Genomic DNA, 19951 nt, shown 5'->3' on the forward strand with positions numbered 1-19951 from the left:
GGACCATATGGGATCATCAGGAAAGAAGAAGAATGAAAGAAATTTGCCTTACTGCACAACATGTGGTTTGACAAAGGAAACAGGTGCTTTAAATATCTAATTAAAAACAAGCTTGGCGCTTCCTTGAGAAGTAGGTTAAGGATCTGGCCTTGTCACTGCAACAGCCTGGGTCACTGCTGTCCCTTGGGTTGAGTGGGAACTTCCTCATGCCTGGGGCATGGCCAAAAAAAAAAAAAAAAAAAAAAGCAAGGCTGGCGTTGCAGGTCACCTTCCTCAGCTATGTGTATGTGGCTTGATAATTGATCTCATGTTCCTATTACTACAGGAGAGCATTGCAGTATGGAAATGAATGAAGCAATCCTGAGACAATGTCCAGTTCTACTTCATGAAATCACTTGAATAACTACATTATAAATAAATATTATAAACATCACAAAATCCACAAAAAAGATGATGACTTCCTTCTCCAAATCAGAGAGCTCACTTTTGATGGCAAGAGAAAGTCTTTCTGCATAGTGAAGCAGTTAGTAGAATAGAGCCTGGACCTGGACCTCTGGATTTGAAATGAGGCGCCACTTCAGCAAAAAGCGTGACATTACAAGTTAGTAAATCGACGAGTGCCTGGGAGTTCCCATTGTGGCTCAGTGGTAACAAACCCAACTAGTATCCATGAGGTTGTTGGTTCGATCCCTGGCCTTGCCCAGTGGGTCAAGGATCCAGTGTTGCCATGTGCTGTGATGTAGGTTACAGAGATGACTTGGATTTGGCATTGCTACGGCTGTGGCATAGGCCTGTAGCTGCAGCTCCGATTGGATGCCTAGCCTGGGAACTTCCATGTGCCACAGGTTCAGGCATTAAAAAATATATATATATCAACAAGTGCCTCATTCCCCCCACCTCTTTTTGTTAAAAGGTTTATTTTATTGGAGTATAGTTGCTTTACATTGTTTTGTTAGTTTCAGGTGTACAACAAAATGATTTAGTTATACATATATTAATTCTTTTCAGATTCTTATCCCATATAAGTTATTAGAATACTGATTAGTTTCCTGTGCTAAACATCAGTTCTTTATTTTTGTAAAATTGGAATTAATAATTTTAATTTTTTTCCTTTGGAATAGATTTGTCCATTTGACTTTTTGCAAATGAATGCCATTTTCTGTTTAACAACTTTTAAAGAAATATTTGATTCTGAAAATGAGATTAATTATAAATTTTATACAATATATTTGTGCAAACCTATTCTATTTGCACAAGTGAATTAAAGTTCTTACCTAACTTGTGATTAAACTTTACTTTTGAAATAATACACAAAGAGAGAGAGAATTTATTCTTTTAGTGGGTGAGCTTAAAAGAAAATAAGATTGCAAACCTTACAACTAATGTCCGAAACATTTGAAGATTAATATCTTTGCATTCTTAAGAAAAGTGCTAACCCAGGAAAGTTCTTATGCTCCATTTCTTCTCAAATGCTGGGGTTTATTTTCTCTACTCCCATTCTTTTTCTGCCTGGGGAAGTAGGGAACTGGGCAAGTGACTGTGAAATTCCACTTTATTTTTCTTGAAAAAAAATGTGTCTTCTTTGTTGTTTAAGGAATTACCTCTGTAATTCTTTTTTTTTAAACTAAAATATCATTGATTTACAATTTTGTGCTAATTTCTACTGTATAGCAAAGTGACTCAGTTACATACACACACACAAACACACACACATATTCTTTTTTTTTCTTTTGTTATTTTCCATCATGATCTATCCCAAGAGAACGGATACAGTTTCCTATGCTATACAGTAGGACTTCATTGCTTTTCCATTCTAAATGTAATAGTTTGCATCTACTAAGCCAAATTCCCAGTCTATCCCAATCCCTTCCCCCTTGGCAACCACAGATCTGCTCTCTATGTCTGTGAGTTTGTTTCTACTTTGTAGATAGGTTCATCTGTGTCATATTTAGATTCCACATATAAGTGATATATGGTATTCATCCTTCTCTTTTTGACTTACTTGACTTAGCATGATAATCTCTAGTTGCATTCATCAAAAAAAGAAAAGAAAAGAAAAGACAACCTATGCAATGGGAGAAAATAGGTGTAAATGATGCAACCAACAAGGGCTTAATCTCCAAAATATACAAGTTCATACAACTCAACAACAATAACAAAAAAGCAAATAACCCAACTGAAAAATGGGCGTAAGATCTAAATAGATATTTCTCAAAATAAGACACACAAATAGCCAGTACACACATGAAAAGATGCTCAACGGTGCTAATTATTAGAGAAATGCAAATCAAAATAACAATGAGATACCACCTCACACTGGTCAGAATGACTATCATTAATAAATCTACAAAAAACAAATTCTGGAGAGGGTGGGGAGAAAAGGGAACACTCCTATACTGTTGCTGAGAATGTAAATTAGATCAACCATTATGGAAAACAGTATGGAGGTTCCTCAGAAACTAAATATAGAACTACCATATGATCCAAAAATCCCACTCCTGGGCATTTATCCAGAAAAGAGTATAGTTCAAAAAGTATACATGCACCCCTATTCACAGTGTTCAAAAAGTATACATGCACCCCTATTCACAGTGTATACATTGCAGCACTATTCACAATAGCCAAGACATGGAAACAACCTAAATGTTCATCAACAGAGGAACAGATTAAGAAGATGTGGTACATATATACAATGGAATATTACTCAGCCACAAATAGAAGGAAATAATGCCATTTGCAGCAACATGGATGCAACTAGATATTATCTACTTTGTATATAATAATGTGTATATGTTAATCCCGACCTCCTAACTTATTCCTTACCCACTCCACATTTTCCCTTTGGTAACCAAGAGTTTGTTTTTCAAATCTGTATCTGTTTCTATTTTGTAGTTAAGTTCATGTTTATCATACTTTTATAAGAATATCTTTATATTGTCCAAAATGTATGCCATTATGATTCTCATACACAGAACAAATTCAGCCAGTATCTAAGAGATGATACATGTTTGTTGTTGTCATAGTCACTGCCATCACCTTCACCAGCAGCTGCTCCACAGTTCAACCTGTCATCCTGCATCTTCCTTATGCTCTAACATCAGGCAGAGTACTAGTGTAGGGGTGGTCTTCCTTACAGAAAAGAGGAGCACTGAGATATGTTGTAATAGCCTTTGCTCTCTCTTTTGAGCTACTTTCCTTACATTCTGGGAAGTAAGTAAAGATTTTTACATCATTGTCTTCCTCTTCTCTTAGATTGAAACATAGACTAATTTTTTTTAAATTGAGTTGTAATGCATATAACATAAAATTCACCCTTTTAAAGTATATAGTTCAGTGGTTCTTAGTATATTGTGCAACCACTACCACTAATTTCAGAACAATTTCATCGCCCTCTAAAATCTAGAAGCCAGTGGGATATGAATTTTGCATTCAGTGTACAAACTATGAGGATTTAGTACAATGACTGTTTCACCTAATATATGACTCTGGGAGAAACTCTTATCTGTTCACTCCAACATCTGCTCTCCCTTCTTCTTTAAACTAGGAATATTGCTGCCCAGTATAGAGATTGTCTGGTTCAGATCTCCTTGCATGTAGGCATGGCTGTGTAACTAAACCATTACTAATGAGCTATCAAAATAAATACTAAGTGGCAGCTTCTGGGAAAACCTTTGTGAGCCAGTTGATTTATGCCTTCATCTTCATTACTACCTTAGTGTTTATCCCTTGCTCCATCCTACTGCCTAGAACGAGAATAATGGCTAGAGCTCTGGTAGCCATTTTGGATCACAAGGTATCTTTGAGAATGGGAGTCAGAAGCTAGGAGGATTTAGGAGAGCAAGAGAATGAGCCTGGTTCCCTGGTACCTTTGATGATACTACATATGAAATGTCTCTCTCTGGAAGATTTCTTTTACATAGGAGAAAAACAAATGTCTATGTTTATGCCACTAGTTGGGGAGGTTATGGTCATGTAGAATAAATTTAATAATAGATGAGACAACTTTTTAGCCATATTCCCATCAGTACCACACAATATGAGTTCCTAAGAAGGTCGAATACTTGAAAATGTAAGGCTAATTTTTTCCTGCTTTTCATAAGATTTGGAGTTCAGAGCTCCCACTGCAGGGCAACAGGGACTGGCAGTGACTCTGCAGCACAGGGACTCAAGTTCCATCCCTGGCCCCAGAACAGTGGGTTAAAGGATCGCATGTTGCTATAGGTTACAGCTGTGGCTTGGATCTGAACTCCACATGCCATGGGGTGGCCAAGAAAGAAAAAAAAAAGAATTGGGGAGTTCATCACAGGACACCCTAGTTTCTAGCAACTTATTTAACTTTGTTTCCTACATATATTCTCCATATGCTCACTCATTCATACTTTGGGGCATATGTAATACATGAAGATCAACAATCCCCATAGAAACTTGGAATACAAATAAACAATTCTAAGTGGTCGTACTTTCAAACCAATCTAGTAAATTTTACTTTCGACCCAATCTACTGAATTGTACTTTCGAACTGGAGGCAAGCAGCCATCTGACCATACATCTATCCACACTCAAACCTATGGAAGGGTAATGGAGTATGCAAAGTCATAACTCCATATAAGACTCTAAATGCAAACTAAAACAAGGTCCATGTGAAATATATTTTAAGCAGCTCCTTTGATTCTGACTCATATATGTATAATCAGGTACAACCCTTTCAAAAATAAACAAAATAAATCAAGTGCTATTTCTGAAAATGTTCTTATTAAAAGGATGAGGTATCCAAAATGATACCTATAATCTAAGTATTCCGCCATGACTCTAGTGAGCTTACCTAAAAACAAAAACCTTCCAACAGTTACTATTAAAATATTCTAAACTCCTATGGAGCCAGGACTGTTCAAATCATGTTTACGCCCCCTGGCAGTACTTAGACTAATGAGTCAAATACTGTAGGTGCTCAGAAATGGTTGCTGAGATGAATCAGAATTCTTCCTATGCGTGGCAGTTTAATCATTTAAGTAATAGATCAGGTTTGTGACCTTTGGTAAGGTCCTTTTCTTTTTCATTTCTACATCTGTGAGGAGGGATATCATCCTCTTCCTAGGATTAATGAGATATATATGCAAAGTGCCTTAAGCAGTACTTGGTGCAGAAGCTGTAGACAAAAATGGTTGTTGATATTTTCTTATTTTTTAAAATGATTTTTATTTTTTCCATTATAGTTGGTTTACAGCATTCTGTCAGTTTTCTACACTACAGCAAAGTGACCCAGTCACACAAACACATACATTCTTTTTCTCACATTATCCAACATCAGTTGCCATCATAAGTGACTAGATATAGTTCCCAGTTCTATACAGCAGGATCTCATTGCTTATCCATTCCAAAGGCAATAGTTTTTTTTTTTTTTAATTAGAGTTGTTGTGGATATTTTTATTGTTATTATGTCATCATTACTCTGTGTACTGGGCAAAGCAATGTAAAACATAGTCTTTGCTTGAAAGATTAACAGGGCAGATGGTCTATACATGTGAAAAGATAAATGAAGTAGCGAAGTAGAAGGGATGCTACAACAAATAGACAGCATTCTTGGAACAGGATCCCAGAATTCCTAGTCTAATTTTTTTGACTCCCTTGTGCCCACTGCACTTCTGGCCAAATTCTTACTTTGCTTTCCCGTCCCCCACCCCCCGCTTCCCTCTTAGTTCCTCCACTGTATCCTCCTCTGATATCTCATGATTTCCTGCTTCTTTTCCCAGACTTGCAGTCATGCTCCCTTTCTGGCAGACATTCCCTGTAGATTAAGAGTTGGTAATGGACTGCCTTGATCCAAGGACTCTCCACATCTGTGTAGGGTCCTCTGGGCAGCCTGAGAAGGCAGGGCACTGGCTAATTCCAGAAGCTAGGACAACGAGTGCTATAGAAGAGTTCAGAGAGAAATTTTCCTGAGCAGGTGAGAAAGTAGGGTTGGATTAATAGAGGAAGATTAGTGATGAGGTAGAGAGTACATTCCAGGCAGAAGATGCCCTATGAGCAAAATATGGAACTGACCATTTCATATGGGAACAAAGTGTGGTCTCAGAAAGCTGAAGTAAAGAAAGTCTAAATGGATGTCATCAGGAACAATGTAAGAGTTAAGAGAGGCCATGCTAAGGGGTTGTGACATTGAAATGTGTTTGAGGAACCCGACTTTCCTCAAACATATAATTAGCTTTGACATACAAATACTCACTGTGTGAAGGGCAAAGTAGAGCTTTAGGAATATTATGTTGGTTAAAGGCACATGGAGAACGGATGAACAGCCAGTTGTTTGTGGAGAATTGGAAGGAAATTGAACCTATAATAAGCAGGAAGACCTGATTCCAGAAACACATAATTGATTTTGCCATTAAAAATAACGAGTAGAAATCAAAAAAGATTCATCAAATAGCAACTGTAAGGAATTCGAAGTTTCCATTAAATATTTAATTGGAAACACAATATCCAAGGCTGCAGAATCATCCAGAGCAAGATTATTTTAAAGGTCAAGAAAAAAAAGTCTCAGCAAGTTAAATGACTTGCCTGAAGTCTCACAGCCACTTGGAAATAAAGCCTCAACCTGACAATACAGCCACTTCTCAGGTTTCAGGCTCTGTAAGTGACACTTGCACATTGAATTCCACGTTTTTAATTTTGGAAAACAATTTGATTGCAGGTAAGGATATTTTCTCTTAGTAGAAGTTATACATGTATATTTAAGTAATACTGATTTTTATTGTTTCTTTTAATAGTCATTTTCCTCTTTGTCAACATCAAGTTAAAATCAAACTTAATAACAAAGTAAAACTAAAATATCCTCCTTTTTCAAAACTTTCACTGAGTTATAACGATAACTTTTTATTTGGAGTATAGTTGGTATACAATGATGTACAAGTTATGGGTGTATAGTACACTGACTCACAATTTTTTAAAGTTATCCACTTGCAGTTATTATAAAATACTGGCCATATACTCCATGTTGTACAATACGTGCTTACAGTTCATTTTACAGCTAATAGTTTATACCTCTTAGTCCCTACACCTATACGGCTATACTGCGCCTCCTTTCTTCTCTTTCCCCACTGGCAACCACTAGTTTGTTCTTTATATCTGTCACTTTTTCCTCTTAATTAATTAATTATTTTTTTTTTTTTTTTTGGCTTTTTAGGGCTGTACCGGTGACATATGGAAGTTCTCAGTCTAGGAGCTGAATTGGAGCTGTAGCTCCACAGCCACAAGAGCCACAGCAAGAAGGGATCTGAGCCATGTCTGCAACCTACCCCACAGCTCACAGGAATGCTGGATACTTTACCCACTGAGAGAAGCCAGGGATCAAACCTGCATCCTCATGGAAACTAGTTGGGTTCATTACCACTGAGCCATGATGGGAACCACTGTCAGTTTTTCTATGTTTACTTGTTTGTTGTATTGTTTAGATTCCACATATAAAAGATATTTTATAGTACTTGCCTTTCCCTTTCTGACTTTTTCACTTGGCATAATGACCTTTGAGTCCATTCGTAATGTGGCAAATGATAAAACTGTGTTCTTTTTTATAGTGGAATAGTATTCCATTGCATGCCCACACATTGGACATCTTTAACCATACTTCTGTTAATGGACACTTAGATTGCGTCCCTATCTTGGCAATTGTAAACAATGCTGCTATGAACATTTGGGTGCATATATCTTTTTGAATTACTGTTTTTGTTTTTTTTCAGATATATATTCATAAGTGGAAGTGCTGAGTCATATGGTAGTTACTATTTTTAGCTTTTTGAGCAAAAATAAGACATTGTTCTTCTTACCTAAAAGTTACCTATTAACAAAGGCAAAATGGTATACAGAATTTAAAAATCAACATTTAGAGATTATACCTATTCAATAATTTCATGCTAGTAAATAATGTTCTTTTAATGTTTTGCTTCAATTGGCTAACCAATCTACTTAAAGGCTGAAATTTAAGCCTACTCTGAAATAGAACCTACTCTTAAAAAAATCCATGTCTATCTGAGACAGGCTGGAACCTGGGACCTGGGACTCTTTGCTGCAGTGCTTGCACCTGGATAAACATCTCCTTGAGCAATAAAATACCAAGAAAATATAAGGAACTAAAAATAAGTGCATGCATGCATGCCCACTTGGGGCAAATTGTAGACAATAAGATACAAAACAAAAAACAAAAAACAAAAATCCAAACAAGCAAACCTGCCTCTTCTGAAGAGCCAGGAGCAAAAGCAGGGTTTCAAGAGAAAAAGAAGGGTACTACCCATGACTCTTGCACACAATACCATCAAAAGGGGTGGGCAAAGCACCTAAGACACCCCTCTGACTTCACCCCTGGACTTCCCCCTACCCTCACCCAATATAAAGAAGGAGCCCTACCCCACTCTTGAGGAGCAAGCGTGTGATCAGGGGAAACTGTTACTTGTTTTTGCTCCTCGCCCCATGGCAGCAAGGACCCTAATAAAGTCTTGCCTGAATTTTTTGTCTGGCCTCTTATCAATTTCTATTATTAAGGAGGCCAAGAACCCTGGATGGTAACATATTCATATTAGAATTTTTAAAAAATAACCTCTAAGAGGATGTGCTACCTCAAAGGGAGAGTTTGTCCCTGCCTACAACTCACAGTATCCTCTTACATTTTCTTACTTTCAAGTGAAACACTTTGGACTCTCAGTCACAGGATTCTACTAGGCTATCCTCTAACCTCTCAGAATCTGCTCAGAACCTCACTGTGCAGATGTTTGGGACCAAATGACCTCGTCCAATCACCAGGAGTCAGTACCATTCCCCTCTAGATGCCTTCAACTACTGATGGACAGGGTTTCCTTACACAACTAAATCACAAATAAAATATTAACGATAGGCATTTACACTCATCACATGGGCTGATAGCTTCAGCACTAGCTTATAAACAACTAAGGAACTCCTTTGAAAGTTATTTGTCTTTCCATAAGATGAATTAAGTCTTTATATTAAGGGAGCAATAAATTATTCTTTGATTCTCTGAGGTATAATTTAAATCACAGCCCATAGAGTTAGTTTAAGCATAATAGAAAAGTTCCAAAGTTAAGCAGCAAATAATCAGCTCCTCACATTTATAACTTTTACTAAAGATATTTGATATTTATTTCAAAGTATACTAGTTTACTTTGGGATAACTGTAAGTGGAGACTATCTCAGGAATTTGAATACTACCTTAATGGAAGAAAGCTGACTTTGCGCCTAGAATAATTTAGTTAAAAATGAAATTTCACCATTCCTGACGATGTTCTTTCTGGGAAGAACTTTGCAATATGGAACCTTGAAAATGTGCTCAAAAAGAGTCCTAAAATTGGAGTTCCTATCGTGGCACAGCAGAAACGAATCTGACTAGGAACCATGAGGTTGCGGGTTCGATCCCTGGTCTCTCTCAGCGGGTTAAGGATCCGGTGTTGCCGTGAACAGTAGTGCAGGTTGCAGATGCAGCTCGGATCTGGCACTGTTATGGCTGTGGCGTAGGCTGGCAGCTGTAGCTCCGATTAGACCCCCAGCCTGGGAACCTCCATGTGCCATGGGTGCGGCTCTAAAAAGCAAAAAAAGAAAAAAGAAAAAAAAATAAATTAAAAGAGTCCTAAAATTCCCATGTGTTATTTATGTATTTCTAACCAATAGTAACCCCCCCCCCTTTTTTTTTTGTCTTTTTAGGGCCACACCTGAGGCACAGGCACAGCAACACCAGTTATGAGCCGAGTCTGCAACCTACACCACAGCTCACTACAATGCTGGATTCTTAACCCACTGAGCTAGGCCGGGGATCAAACCCACAATCTCATGGTTCCTAGTCGGATTCATTTCCACTGAGCCACAAAGGGAATTCTGTGACCGATATTAGCTTTTTAAAAGATCATTTAAGTTTTTTATTTGAGAAATTGTTTGATCTTAAAAATATGCTTGCATGAGAGGATTTTTGGTGCTTTACATTTTATTACTTTCAGTGTGTTTTAGATAATTAATCTTCTTATCTATTTGTTGTTTGGAGTATCCTAGCAAATGAAGAACATCTTAGCAGCAAGAAACTACATAAGCTGTAAGGAAATTAGAACTTGATAAATAAATTTTTTCTTAAATGATAATGTTTTTTTTTTTCAGTTAATTCCAAAGGTCAAGTGTGAAAAAGTAGTCCCCCTCCTTAAATACTGAGATTCATCATCTTGACATTATTTACAAAAGTTGCAGTTCATGAACTGATAGGAAGCCCATGATCTTATGGTCTGTTGTCCTACATTTGACTACTCCTTAATTATATTGAGACAAAAATGTGAATAGTGTATATATTAAGTCTTGGGCACTGAGCTTTGTCACTTTATGTTTCAATGATTTGTCCGTTCAACCACTGCTGATAAAAATTGCATTTATTTTGTGCTGATTATTTGCCAAATATTATCCTGAAAGTTTTATTATGCATGTATTTAAAAATACTTGAACTGCAAAACTGCAGTGAATAATAAACTTTTCTGTAAACAATTAGCCATTTAAACACACATTACTATTCTACCATATATTTTTAAAATAAAATATAATATAGTTAATGTGAACTATACACATTTCCCCAGTTCAATTTCCTGTCTTCTCTCCCTGTCAAGAAGACAACCAACATTACAAAGTTGGAACATATTTTACCCACCTTTATTTTTATTTATAATCATTTTCTCTCAACAATATATAACAAAAATTTACACGAGGAGTTCGAGTTGTGGCGCAGTGGAAAAGAATCCAGGAGTTCCCGTCGTGGCGCAGTGGTTAACAAATCCGACTAAGAACCATGAGGTTGCGGGTTCGGTCCCTGCCCTTGCTCAGTGGGTTAACGATCCGGCGTTGCCATGAGCTGTGGTGTAGGTTGCAGACACGGCTCGGAGCCTGCGTTGCTGTGGCTCTGGCGAAGGCCAGGGGCTACAGCTCCGATTCGACCCCTAGCCTGGGAATCTCCATATGCCATGGGAGTGGCCCAAGAAATAGCAAAAAGACAAAAAAAAAAAAAAAAAGAAAAAAGAAAAAAGAAAAAGAAAAGAATCCAGCTAGTGTCCAAGAAGATGTGGGTTTGATCCCTGGCTTCACTCAGTGGGTTGGGGATCTGGCACTGCCATGAACTATCGTGTAGGTTGTGGATAACGGCTTGGATCTTGCGTTGCTGTGGCTGTGGTGTAGGCCTGCAGCTGCAGCTCCAATTCATACCCTAGCCTGGGAACTTCATAGGCTGCGAGTACAGCCCTAAAAAAGCAAAAAAAAAAAAAAAAAAAAATTACGTGATATTAAAATTGATATAAATGATATTTTACAAATTGCCATCATTTCCTCATCAATACTATATTTCTGAGATTTATCTATACTAATGCATGTAGATCTAGTTACCTATTTTAATTGCTTTGGTTGCATTTTCTTATAAGGATAAACCAGAAGTTACTTATCCATTTACCTTCTGCTGGATAATCAGATTTTCCTTCTATCTTAGACTATAATGTTCAATGCTTCATTGAACAAATGTGTATTTCCCAGGGTAGATTCCTATAGGGAAATTGGTGAGATTGAGTACACACATGTATCAACTTTATGGATATTGGAAAGCTACTCCTTAAAGTATTTCAACCAACTTATACCCCAACAGCAATATAGGAGTATTTCTTAGCACCGTTCTTCCTCACTAATACTGTCTTTGTCAGTTCTTCTAATTCTTTTGGCAATCATATGGGCATCACATGCCATGTCCTTGTTATTTTAATTTGTAAATCCATTATGACTAGTAAGGTTGAACATATCATTAATGAGTATTAAGTATCCATGTCTCTTTCTGATGACCCTTGCTTTTCCCACTGGACTTCTTGCCTTTTCAAACATAATTTCTAGGAGTTCTTTATATATTATAGATGCTATTTTTTGCCAGTTACATACAATGCAAAAAATATAATCCAGCTGTGTCTTGCCTTTTTACTTTGCCCATGGAGCTTTTAGACACTAAAAGTTTAATGACATATTAAATTTTGATATAATTTACAGGTTGAGGTCTTTATGTCTTAAGAGAATCTTTCCAACTCTGAGGTCATAAACAAATTCTTCTACATTTTCATCTGTAAGTTTTAAAGTCTGGAATTTCTATTTATGTATAATTAACATTATTAATGCATCTTTTCCCATTATTTGTAACACTACATCTATCATACATCATACGTGTATGTCTATTTATTGGTTTTTTACTCACCTATGTTTGTTTATTAACCTGTCTTTGTTCTAAAATCACACTATTTTCATTTTTATAGCTTTGTAGTAAGTCAATATTTATACAGCATGGTTCAATCTCTCTTCTTCTACAGAAATATTCTGATTATACTAGATACATTTACTAATCTGCAGGGAACTGGACATCCTTGCGATATTGTCTTCCTATTCATAAGCACTGTGTATTTCTTCATTTATTCAATACTTTTTAAATCATTCAGTAACCTGAGAAATTTAGAAATGGAAATCACAGCTTGCTGTTGCAAGCAATCTATCTCTGACTTTTCTTCTTTCTCCCCCCTCTTCTCTCCTTCTCTTGTTTAAATCCTCTTTTGCCTATCTTGGATGCAATCAATTATTGATTCCATCAGCTTCATCTATATACAAATTAAAGAACATGCTATGAACAAACTGTTTTATCTGTGAGTTATTCATTGATACTCCACTCAGGTTTTAGGCCTCTTTCAGACCTCCATTCTTAGAGTTTTATTACAATTTATGAGTGGTATCTTTCAGGAATTACATTTCCAATTACATTTTCCAAGATACCGTTGCCAGTCTCTGGTTGTTCTGAGGAATCTGTATCAATCCTTTAGTAAAGTGTTTGATGCAATTTGGCCTTCTGCAAGCTTCTTCTGTCTTTTTCACAGTAAATGTAGAAACAATGTGTTATTAGTTTAGAAGACCAAAAAAAAAAAAAAAGAAAAAATCAGAAAAGGTGAAATTACATAAAATACTTACATGCTAAAGTTAAAGTGTTTTTTAATAGTTCATTCCTGGTAGAATCACAGTGAATTAGGTAAGTCCTGCAAACACTGGCAAATAAAAACATTTAAATCCCAGCAAGATGACATATTACATATATTTGTAAGGTGTTATGATTTTTTTCTTTGTGACGTCATATGCTATATGGTAGCAAAGGTACTAGAAACCAAATTTAATCTTCCTGTCTCAGCATATTTCCCAAGGTGGAATTTCAGCAGCCAATTCAAGTTATACCTATAAGCATACCACAAACATCAAAATGGAATCGGAATGCACTTCTACTTTCAAACCATCTGGCTCCTTCAATACCAATGCATACTTTTTTTTTTTTTTTTTTGCATAAAATCAGGTAAGAAAGAATATGGTGTTCACGAATCAGTAAGGCTTAAGCATGTGTGCATTTGCAATTAAATGTTAGTTCCTGCTTCTCTTTTTATTCCACAAGCACCTGTGCAAGGGAAGAAATAAACTTTTGGGAAAAGGTAATTTTGTCAAGAGTATGCTGAAATGAGTGCGGGTGGGAAGATGCTAAAGAGAGAGCAACAAAGTGAGTCATTCTTCAGTAAAGTACATGATCTTGACACATTGCTACTTCCTGCTATTTATGTGTGCTGAATACTCTAAAATAGTAGTCAGCTTAGAAGTATAATTAAGCAAATTAAATTATTGTCCTCAGATGTTAGCAATTAAATTCTAATGTTTCCTCTCCCTTGGGGGCTTGGAGAGGAAGCTGATAAACACCTTGGGAACATATGGAAATGGTTATAGTCCATTTTACATAAGTGTATATGTGTTGGTTGAACTAATTTTTCACCTCATAGAAATAAAGCTCACTGCTCCATCTAATCCTCCCAACTGAGGGAGAAAAAAATAATTTAAAGCAGAACCATTTTTAATAAGCTGCATTTTTTTGTTTTAGTTGAGCTTCAGAGAATTACTGACTTGATCTTAAAAATAAACTCGATCTTTTCACACAGTCATTAAAGACCCCATTCTCTTGGGATCCTCTCTTGAAAGTTCACCTCTATGTCACAAATGATACCTCTATTTTACCAGCCATCAAAAGGAACATGGTGTCTTCACCTGGATTATTATTTATTTTCTAACAAACTATTTAAATAACTTTTCCTTTCTGCCAAGATAGAGTATCAGCTTAAATAACTGCTTTGTGAACCACAAAGCTACAGGCAAATGAGGTTTGTGCTAATTACATACTATAGAACATCTCATTCTGTAGTGATTTCATGTTAATTATTATCCTGACTTTTTTTGTACCCAGCTGACAACTGCAAACCAATGTGATCTGTATCTTGCCTGTTCTGATAATAAATAACATCCTCTGACAAACATTCTATTTCCGCAAACGATGCAAATCACATCCATGCAGAGTTCCAGGCAATGATTAGAAGTTTAGTCGCCTGCCATGTATTCTAGACAAATGGTTCACTTAAACTGCTTTTCAAAGTGTGGTGAATGGAATTATCCCTCTGAGAGGAAGCTAACTAGAAAGTTTTTCTAATGCAATGTGAAAGGCAATTCATGCCAAAAGCCCTAGTTGAGGAAGAGTTAAGAAGTGTCACTTAAAGGTCAAAAATGACCAAAAGTAAATTAAACTTTAGTCAAAAAAGTTTCACAAACAAATTATAAGTAAGGCTGCTCTGGTTTTCAAAAGTTCTTTGAAAGGCTAAAGAAAGGATTTGAGAGAAAATAATTAAAGACCTAGAAACAGATAGTTTTAATAATTTTGCCCAGAAGTATGACAAGGTGTTTCCAACAATTAATGCTTCCTCTGTCCAAAATGTTAGACATACTGGGAACAAATTTGTTACTTCCACAACTATAAATTTCTAGTAGGCAAGCATCCCCAAATGCACATTCTTTATTATAAACCAATACACTGACTTGAAAGAATCATCTGAAAGATAATCCCAAATCGTTTTTTGTCACCTCATTAAAAACTGAAGTCTTTCACACCATTTTAACAATAATAACTTTGCACATAGTAGGATTTTTATATTTAAGGCCCTTTTCATGCTTAGTCTATGATAGAATCCTTGCAGTGTTTTCAGCATAAAAATGTTAACAGCAACACAACAGACAACCGTCATGGTGTTTTTTTCCCCATCAATGAACACAACACAAATGAGCATTTATCACACACAAGAACAGGGGTAGACGCTAAGGAGGTGAGAATCTGCATGGATCCTGACCTTAAGGAGCAGAGTTGCTAATCCTGGTGAGAGAGGTAAAATGCATGCATAAATGTCATTGGGCTATTAGGGAGAATTTACTTGAAAACAGACAGAACTGTACAAACAGATGATGCTGCTCAACCATTTCTCTGCTCTCACCCATCTCCCTTGTGAAGTGATTTTTGTGACCTATACCAGGAAGTTTTCATGTTCACTACTCTCCCATTTGGCTACCAAGCTTCCTCCCAATGTAGCCGAAACTCATACAAAAGCAGCACAAAAGGGACTTCCCTTTTCTGGCTCTTAATACAAGCAACAACTCATAGTTGAACTCTTTTCCTTTAGACAAACGCACAGATAATGGTGATTCATCATTTTATGTCTATTTGGAAAATAAAGTTACACTTTAAAAGTTTTATATCCCATAAGCCAAATGAAGTTCTCAGATAGAGAGACATAACCTCCAAAGAAATTGTTTCATAAACTTACTAGGAGGCTGAATTAGCTTCTAGTATTCAGGAAGCTTTGATCTTTCTTTTTCCCTCGTGTTTTCTTATTCAATTCTGACTCTTTGTATTGGTCAGTAATTTCTCTTTCAGCTTAAATGATTCTACCTACTCAATTACTTATGACCTCAGTAGGTTTGAGGAAATTCGGCAGCGTGCACTTTTCATTATGATGTAAATCAATGTAATACTATGTAGTAGTAATGTTCCCGATGCCCCTCCAATCTTTGCCAAGTAACAAAAATTGTTTTTAGTGGCACTGCTTTGACAACTTCATTTTGTTGAAAATTAGTTCACAGTATTCAATTTCCTTTATAGTATAAATTATGTCATGATTTGACTTGCTCACAAAGTTTGCATACAGTATCCACATAGGTGCACTTACCAGGACTTTGCATAAACCAAATGCAAAATGAGTTTATATATTTCAAATTTTAAATAACATCAAGGGGGACAAAATTAAAATATAAGATACTGTTCATTCAAGAAGTTATAAAATCTAGGTGGTAATGTGTGTGTCCATGGTAGATCACAAAAAAAAAGCCTTGAGCAAACAATAAAGTTTAAAAGGTAGTCTATGAAGTTTCAGAGTTACATATACATATACTATATTATATAGAGATATGAAGCATTTGAAAAATTAATTATTGTACCTTTGGGAAACTTCAATACAATTCCTATCCATGCTAGGGCATAAGATTTTAAAAGGAGGTGAATGTCCTTCCTAGAGAAGGTGGAAATGACAAAAGCAGTAAGAGGTGGCCTATGAGTGGCTACTGAGAAAGCGAATTTTCTCAGTGCCTGGAAGAGAAGTTTATGAGGTAAATACACTGAAATACCATCTTGAGAGAGGGCTGTAAGAAATCGGTATAGAGGAGGACTATTTGATTTGAAGGTATTCTAAGGCATTATTTTCTGTGAGCCTTCCATTATGTGATTGGATGAGAAATTCACTGGCTTTTTGTGCATACAGCATCCTCTAATTTCAAGGATTTCTGAGGACAAGGCTATTACCATGATGAGCCACATTTACTTTTTAAATTTTTATTTTTTTGCTTTTTAGAGCCACATTTGTGGCATATGGAAGTTCCCAGGCTAGGGGTCAAATAGGAGCTGCAGCTGCCGGCCTAGACCACAGCTACTGCAACATGGGATCTGAGCCGTGTCTGTGATCTGCACCACAGCTCATGGTAATGCCGGATCTCCAACCCACTGAGCGAGGCCAGGGATCAAACCCACATCCTCATGGATACTTGTCAGATTCCTTTCTGCTGCACCACAACAGGAACTCTATAAAGAGCTACACTTAGAATTTACCCACCCAATTCTCACACCAAGTACAAATAACATCATAGCCTGCTTTGAAAGTAGGGAGGGATCTACTTCTTGACATCTCCAGTCAACCATACTACTTGTTTTCCTTGGAGAGCTCATTTTCTAGACTTTTGTTTTTTGTTTCAAAACCACCACCAGAGAAACAAACTTTCATAAAATAAATATGACAAACACTTTGAAGTAAAAATATCCACAAAGGCCAGGATTGGAAGATGGTGGAATTTCCACTGACCCCCTAAAACAGTTTGGACTTTACGTGTAAATCTCCTTTTTTCCTTCATTCATTTATATTAGCATTTCACATTTAGACTCACTGGCAAAACATCAGTTATTTTCATGTGAATCCTCCACAAACTGCCCCAAACAAACTTGAATGCTCGAGTGAAATATTTGAAGGCTGCCAGACACAGAAAAACTTAGAAAGTTGCTCCATACAGTCTGTCCAACACCCTATCCCTCTGCTTCCCTTCCTGTTAACAGATACGAGAAAATACCATCCAAACCTCTTCAGATTTGCTAAATCCAAACCACCAACACACATCAGAATTAGTAACTGAACTTCTGTGTTTCTAAGAATAAATAAAAGAGACACTGTACCGGGTCTTCAGTTTTGTGACTATTCAAGAGGTCAGACAGGAAATCTTCATGAAGGCTCTCTCTTCGAATCAGTGTAAATTCCCGCAGGAAAACAGCCCCTTGGCTTTGGTCTCCACATACCTAGAGAGATAAGATAGCTGAATTAAACCTTCAAACAGAGCCTGGAGGGATAGAGCACTGAGAATTGACGTCTTGGAGTTGTAGAGACCTCTTGGATTAATTTCAAGTCCGATCAGAGCAATCAAAAACAATGCACACATATACATATTAATGTGAGACCACTATAACATTCCAGCATGTGGCTTGTTGGACAGATGCCAGGAAAGTCCCCTGCTAGGTTGGCACATCTTAATTGACTGGTGTACAATGTCGAAATTCAGTGATTATAAGCTATCACTGAGGCCAGGTCCAGCGTGGTCTGGCTCCTAGACTTACTCCAATGGGCTCTCCATATGTCTGCATCACACAGGGGTCTTGGACCCACAGAGATCTATCCCTAGTCCTACGGATCTGAGCACCTAGGCAGATCCTGACATCCTGTCAAATATCTACTAGATAAGGGGGAGCTGGCCTGCACCCATGACTGACTTCCTGAGTTATTCCAGGGCTTTAGAACCATATGAACTTTAGCTCTTCTGGAGGGAGGTATTGAAGAATTTTTATCTTGAGCTTATCACATACCAGGTTCTTTACACATGTTATCTTGCACCAACCCCAGGAAGTGTCTGCTATTAGCCACGCTTTACAAATTAGGAATTGGAGGCAAAAGGGTTTCAAGAATTTACCAAATTAGAAAGTGTTGAAATTCATGCTCAAGTACAGGTCTGAGTCTAAAACCACTTCCTTTTCACTATCACATTTTTCTACTGAGCTACTCAAACCTCTTCTGGTGAGGGACAAATTATTAAGTAACTCTTAAAAATTCAAGCAACAATCTATTCACCCAGGCCTCCTAAAACCTTCCTCTCCATGCCTCAGTTTACTTATTCTAGAACAAGAAGGATATTAGTATTACTGGATTGCTGAGGAGATTGGAGATAATATATGTTAAGTACTTGGTACAGTGACTTGCACATAATAAGTATTCAATACATAACAGCCATTATTATAATCAAAAGCAATATTCTGCTCATAAAACAAGTAAAAACCTAAGCTTTTAACATACATGAAATTCTTTCACCATGTTTATAATATCTATAATGGATATCACAATGGGTAGTATATTATCTCCATATTATTTTCAACATGGACTTTCTCAGGTCAAGGATTGAATCTGAGCTGCAGCTTTGACCATGCCACAGATGCTGCAATGCCAGACCCTTTAACCCACTGCACCAGGCTGGGGATCAAACCTGTGCCTCTGCAGTGATCAGAGCCGGTGTAGTCAGATCCTTAACCCACTGTGACACAGTGGAAACTACAATTTACAATTTTTGTCTTCTTCTTGGATTATTTTACTATTATATAGAGTCATTATTTGTTTCTTGTGAAAGTCTTTATTTTAAAGTCTCTATCATCTGATATGAGCATTGCCACTCTGGCTTTATCTTGATTTCCATTTAGGTAGAATAGCTTTTTCCATCCCCTCACTTTCAGTCTCATATACAGGCTCTAGATCTGAAGTGGGTAAGCAGCATATATATGGATCATGTTTTTGTATTCATTCAGCCAATCTAGGTCTTTTGGTTGAGGATTTAGTCCATTTATATTTAAGGTAATTATGGATATGTCTGTCCTATTGTCATTTTGTTAATTGTTTTGGATTATTTTGAGGTCTTTTTTCCCCTTTCTTCTTTTGTTATCTTTTCTTCTGATTTGATGATTGTCTTTAGTATTGTTTGGATTCTTTGTTCTTTTTGTTTGTATATCTACTATACATTTTTTGCAGGTACCATGAGATATTTGTACAGCAATCTCTCTCTCTCTCTCCAAGTACATAGATATAGATATATAGATAGATGTGCTATAAGTTACTCATTTCTTAATTTCAAATTCATTTTATAAATGATGCTTTTGTATTCTCCTCCCCTCACAATTACTGTTTTTAATATTATTTTTACCTCACAATGACTGTTTTTAATATTATCTTTACATCCAAATGTTTTGTGTATCCCTTAACTGCTTATTGTGTATACCAAAGATTTTAGAACTGTTGTCTTTTAACCTCCCTGCTAGCATGATGTATGAGTGATATCCTACTTTTATTGTGTGTTTGCCTTTACCAGTGAGCTTTTCTATTTCATCTATTTTTCTTTTCTGCCTGGAGAAGTTCTTTAGCTTAGCATTTGTAGA

At 36.6% G+C, this 19951-nt stretch overlaps 1 protein-coding gene across 9 annotated transcripts in view; it reads right to left on the reverse strand.

Annotated features, from left to right (window-relative positions):
- The window catches only part of ADAMTSL1 (ADAMTS like 1), a 1005193-nt gene that overhangs the window by 730296 nt on the left and 254946 nt on the right, over positions 1–19951 (reverse strand). For all 9 annotated transcript variants that reach the window (XR_014821152.1, XM_084984414.1, XM_084984443.1 and 6 more), the window contains exon 2: positions 17660–17779. Coding sequence is in view for 1 of the 9 variants with exons in the window: in XM_021074260.2 (XP_020929919.1) it covers positions 17660–17779 (120 nt within the window). In the remaining 8 variants the exon portion in view is untranslated. The remainder of the gene's footprint in view (positions 1–17659; positions 17780–19951) is intronic.

The sequence above is a fragment of the Sus scrofa genome, chromosome 1 (assembly GCF_054392235.1).
Source record: "Sus scrofa isolate SSC_HxYL_T2T_F1_AM1 chromosome 1, Sscrofa_HxYL_maternal_Yorkshire_Landrace_v2.0, whole genome shotgun sequence".
NCBI classification, from domain to species: Eukaryota; Metazoa; Chordata; class Mammalia; order Artiodactyla; family Suidae; genus Sus; species Sus scrofa.